The sequence below is a fragment of the Acyrthosiphon pisum genome, chromosome A1 (genome assembly GCF_005508785.2).
Source record: "Acyrthosiphon pisum isolate AL4f chromosome A1, pea_aphid_22Mar2018_4r6ur, whole genome shotgun sequence".
Taxonomy (NCBI): Eukaryota; Metazoa; Arthropoda; class Insecta; order Hemiptera; family Aphididae; genus Acyrthosiphon; species Acyrthosiphon pisum.
In genome coordinates, this window is record NC_042494.1 from 110,243,767 (window position 1) to 110,248,383 (window position 4,617).

At 24.4% G+C, this 4,617-nt stretch overlaps 1 protein-coding gene across 3 annotated transcripts in view; it reads left to right on the forward strand.

The window, feature by feature from the left end:
- LOC100165585 (ecto-NOX disulfide-thiol exchanger 2) overlaps nt 1–1,569 on the forward strand; it is a 9,187-nt gene extending 7,618 nt beyond the window's left edge. Inside the window, exons 10-12 of one of the 3 annotated variants that reach the window (XR_001680285.2) lie at nt 476–620; nt 670–830; nt 1,347–1,481. Coding sequence is in view for 2 of the 3 variants with exons in the window: in XM_001948750.5 (XP_001948785.2) it covers nt 476–620; nt 1,347–1,537 (336 nt within the window). In the remaining variant the exon portion in view is untranslated. Of the gene's footprint in view, nt 1–475; nt 621–669; nt 831–1,346 lie in introns of all 3 variants that reach the window. The other 2 variants (XM_029488032.1, XM_001948750.5) reach the window with 2 other exon arrangements.
- The last annotated feature ends 3,048 nt before the right edge of the window (nt 1,570–4,617 follow it).

Genomic DNA, 4,617 nt, shown 5'->3' on the forward strand with positions numbered 1-4,617 from the left:
GTGACCCACTTGTAACCTACTGTACAGCAGAGCGACATCCACTTACCCACCTTTTAATTTATTTATTCACATTTATTTCCTTTAAATCATAAAAACAAACATTTTTTTTTATTTTGTTTAAATATATTTTGTATGTGAATAGAATTAAAGAAGTTTTTTTCTTTTTGTAAGTTCTGTGTAATACTTTCCAAGTTACACAGATTCATATTGTTCATGTTTTATTATCATGGTATATTATTTTAATTGGTTATTTCAATCAATATTTTTGTTATTATTTTTCTTTCCCGTTTAATATTTTATAATTAGTAATTCATATCATTTAGTATTTAATTTTATGATTGAACAATAATCGTTTTTTTTTAATGGGTATTAGTAAAGCATTTGAAATCTATCAAAACAAGTTTTTTTGGGAAAAAAATGTTTATAAATATCCAATTTCTAATCATAATTAACTAATCAAGTAATTATTTAATAGGAGTTAAATGTTCTTACTGAAAAATGTTCTGATGCTCAAAAGTCTAATTCAAGTTCAACTGATGACAAGTTAATACCAAGCAATAAAACAAAAGAAACGAACAATGGATCAAATAATTTTTCTGGTCATCAAATAAAATTACTTGGTAGGTACAAATTTTAACTTGTATTACAATTATTATTAATAATCTATAGTTTGTAGTGCTGAAAAGAAATTACATTTTATGCTCAATCAAGTTAAGAAACATACTCGGAAGTGATCAGTTTTTGTCAGATAGTGGTTATGCAACAACAGTCCAACCATTTGAATACACCTGCCATATATAATGAATCTATACGTACAGATTGGCATCCAAGTATGGTTCTTAGCTTGAATAGAGCATATAATGTTCTTTAATTATAAATCAAGCATCAAAGTTCATACTGTGAAAAGAAATACTTTTACAAAATATTAATTAAATGTGGTGTTGTTTTTTTGATCAATATACGATTAATGACAATTTCAAATTCTATACACTTATTAAGGTGGTTTCTTGAACCCCCTCAAATATCTTTAAACTATTTGTAATTAAAAAAAAAAAAATTAAGTTTGAATTCAAACATCTCAAACATTTTGAATAGTCTCAGCATAATCGAGTTTTAAATGGACAAGTATAATGCAAATAAATTTTTATTTTTATCTTTGTTAAATATAAACACTGTTTTACTACTATTATATTTTTTAATTTTTAAAAAATCTACAAAGTTTGAATAATATTTAAGTTCATATTTGAACAGTTTGAGTTCATGAAAACCCAGGTTTGATCTGTCCCTAAAAAAATGTGTTTAGCTGAATAATTATTTTTATTTAAAATGTATTTTATCATTTACAGGTCATATTGCAATATATTTAAGTATTCATCCTTTTGGAATAAGTGTTGAAAGTATTGTAAACTATATCAAAAATATTGATAAGAACGTTACTTCTCAACAAGTAGAAAATCTCCTAGTCACCAACCAAATATTATTTGAAAATTTCCAACACGATGATTCATCTCTATGGAAATTAGTCAATTTTAGTTAACTATGATATTATAAAGTACTTGATTATTTTCATTTGTAATAATTTGTTGTTTTTACATTTTTGACTTTGCTAGTGTTTTACATAATTTATATGAAAAAGTTGCTTTATAATTTGTAATTTATTCTTTTAGTTGTTATCATTAACTATCTTCTTTATTTAAATTATTTTTTCGCGTTAATAACAACATTTAATTTGTTATAAAAACATAATACGACTAATTTATATTGTTATTTAACATAGTATTATGCTAATATTATAACCTTTTTCTACATATTGGTTTTGTAAAATTTTACTATTTTTACTGAACAATTTATTATGTTTATTAATTATTTTATATGAAATTTATCATTTGTTCACTCTTTTATTTGATTAAATTGTATAAATTATATTTTAATATAAGTAGTGTAATAAACATCTTGTAGAGTTCATAATAAGTATCAATAATACAGTTTTGATTCAAGATTGCATTTATTTTCTTAATTTTTAGGGTTTAGCACCTAGTACCTGCCATTGATTTTAAAGAGATTTGGACTTCAAGAAATTAAATGACCATATTATATAGAAAATAATAAAATAAACATTTTATCAAAATTTCAATTACCTACGATTAATAATTTATGAATAACGACAAAATAAGAAAATCGTTGTATGAGAATTTATTAATTTACGGGTAATTTTAATTTTAATTTTCACCTAATGTTGGTACTTATTATAGTATTTTCTATTCAGGATAAAATATATTGAAGCTTTTTGAGCTATATATAATATATTTTACATTTTTAGATTCTGAGTGTAACAATGAATGTATTGATTTTACAAGGATATGTGTTTTTTTATTTATTTATTTATTTTTTTTTTTGGGTCTGTGTACACGATAACTAGTCAAAATAATGCTTCAATTTTCAGCTTCAGTATCTTGTACGATAGGAAAGTGAATATTGTTGGTGCATTCTCAGCAATTTTCAAAAGCGCGCTGAAAAACAAAAGAAAAATTAAGGAAAAACGGGAATTTTTACGCAAAATCGTTTTTGGTGTAACTTTAAAAAAATGACCGTAGATACATGAAATGGTTGTTTATATTTCCATTTTCTATACATGATACATTTTTCAAAATATTTTGATTTGTTTTGAACTGTTTACGGACATTCTCAGTTTTCAATTTTTTTAGTTTTTTTTTCTATAAATATCAATAAAATTTTGTTTGTTGGGTAAAAAATTGTGAAAATTTAATGCAAGGCTCCTGATATATTGTTACAATAGCAGTTGAAAAATATTAAAAATACATAGGCACAATTTTTTTTTTATAATCGTTTGAAGTTCAAATTTTGACAAAATTTATCAAATTTAAAATTGAATAATTATTTTGTAGTTAAAAATGTATAAAATGTTCAACTCTTATATCTAAAGATAGAAAATTTAAAACAAGATTCTACGTAAGTAGTTAATTCTGTTACCAAAAAATCTAAAAAATACATTTACACAGTTTATTTTTATAGTCATTTTAAGTTCAAATTTGGACGAAATTACATATTAAAAAACCTAGAGTAACTATTTTAGTTATTTTATTGTGATTGTATAATATTATTCATGGGTAATTGAAGCTTCTATAGTATACTTTTATACACGGTCTTAGAAGATATCTTCTAAGACCGTGCTTTTATATATCTATGATAGTATCACGGTTTGTTGTTGATATATAACGCGTTATAAGTCCCTAATGGATATTGTGATATGATTAATTTGGAATTTATTATAGTTACCTATTATAGTATTATAGGTCAATTTTTTTTATACCATAGATTAGTGGACCATTATTTTTAATTCATATTAACTTTGTAACTTAACTAGTTGAATTTAATGTGTAAAATAATCTAATCTAACTCATTTAAAATAATAAGTAACTAGTTTTTTTTTTCATTTATTGAATTTTTCAATTTCTTATTTTGTTAAACTTTTTATATTCCAATGACTAATGTTCCAAGAAATTAAGCTTATCAGTAATTATACCTACTTATTTGAAACATTTGATCAAATTATCAGTTGACAGTTATTTAATTTAATTTTTCATTCATCACCAATAAGTTACCTACATACTTGATAATTAATTTATATAATACATTACATTTGAAAAAACGGTTTTAAAATTTAAATTTTAAACTAAAAAAAAACTAGTTTCTAACTATAAGTTGGAAATTTGGTATACTTCAGAAACTAATAAACTAACTTGCTTACTTTTTACATTAAAGTAACTTAACTTTAACTAGTTGAAAAAAGTGACAAACTTGCCTAGCTTTGTTATACTATAACTCAAGGTGTATTGATGTAACTGATACACGTAGTCTTTTATTTGAAATTTCTTAAAAGTACTTCGTAATTGTTGGTCTACTTCCCTAGTTATGGCTTTTGATCAAACTTAAAGCTTTAAATGTCATTCACCCCTATATAGTCTAAATAGGTCAACCCGCCCCGTATCAACACCAGGTATGACAATCCATGACTTAATTTTGGACATGGTGTATACCATTTAACAAATTAACAAATCTATAATTAAAGAGTAAAGACCACGATATATATTAATATCATTAACTATTTTAGGTAGGTAGGTACCACACTATCACGGCTATAGATTTATATCCGTGACTTATAGGTACACAGCATATTTCTATGTTGACTAGTTGATGGTTGTTAGGTTCTTTTTAGTTGTACTAATATAATACAATATAGGTAGTCTTCAACATAGACAACATTCAAGAAAAGTAGTAGATAGGTAGGTTATGGGCCATGAATAATACATGAATATATCTTTATTCATTTGAATATTGGATTGTTGGCACATTGCGCTTAAATAGGCGGTGTTTATCCTCGTACATAAATGTCTGCGTCAAGACGTCGCGATGATTGTTATTTATATTATAATATTATAGATACCTATATACCTATAGCTAGGTATATAGTCATATAGATCACCCTTAGCGCCTTCATTTTTTTATATAGCTTGACGCTTGTACTATATTCGTGTAATGGTAAATCAATAAATCGATTAGCCTTCAAAATGCCAACTCAAGTCAAATAAACAAAAA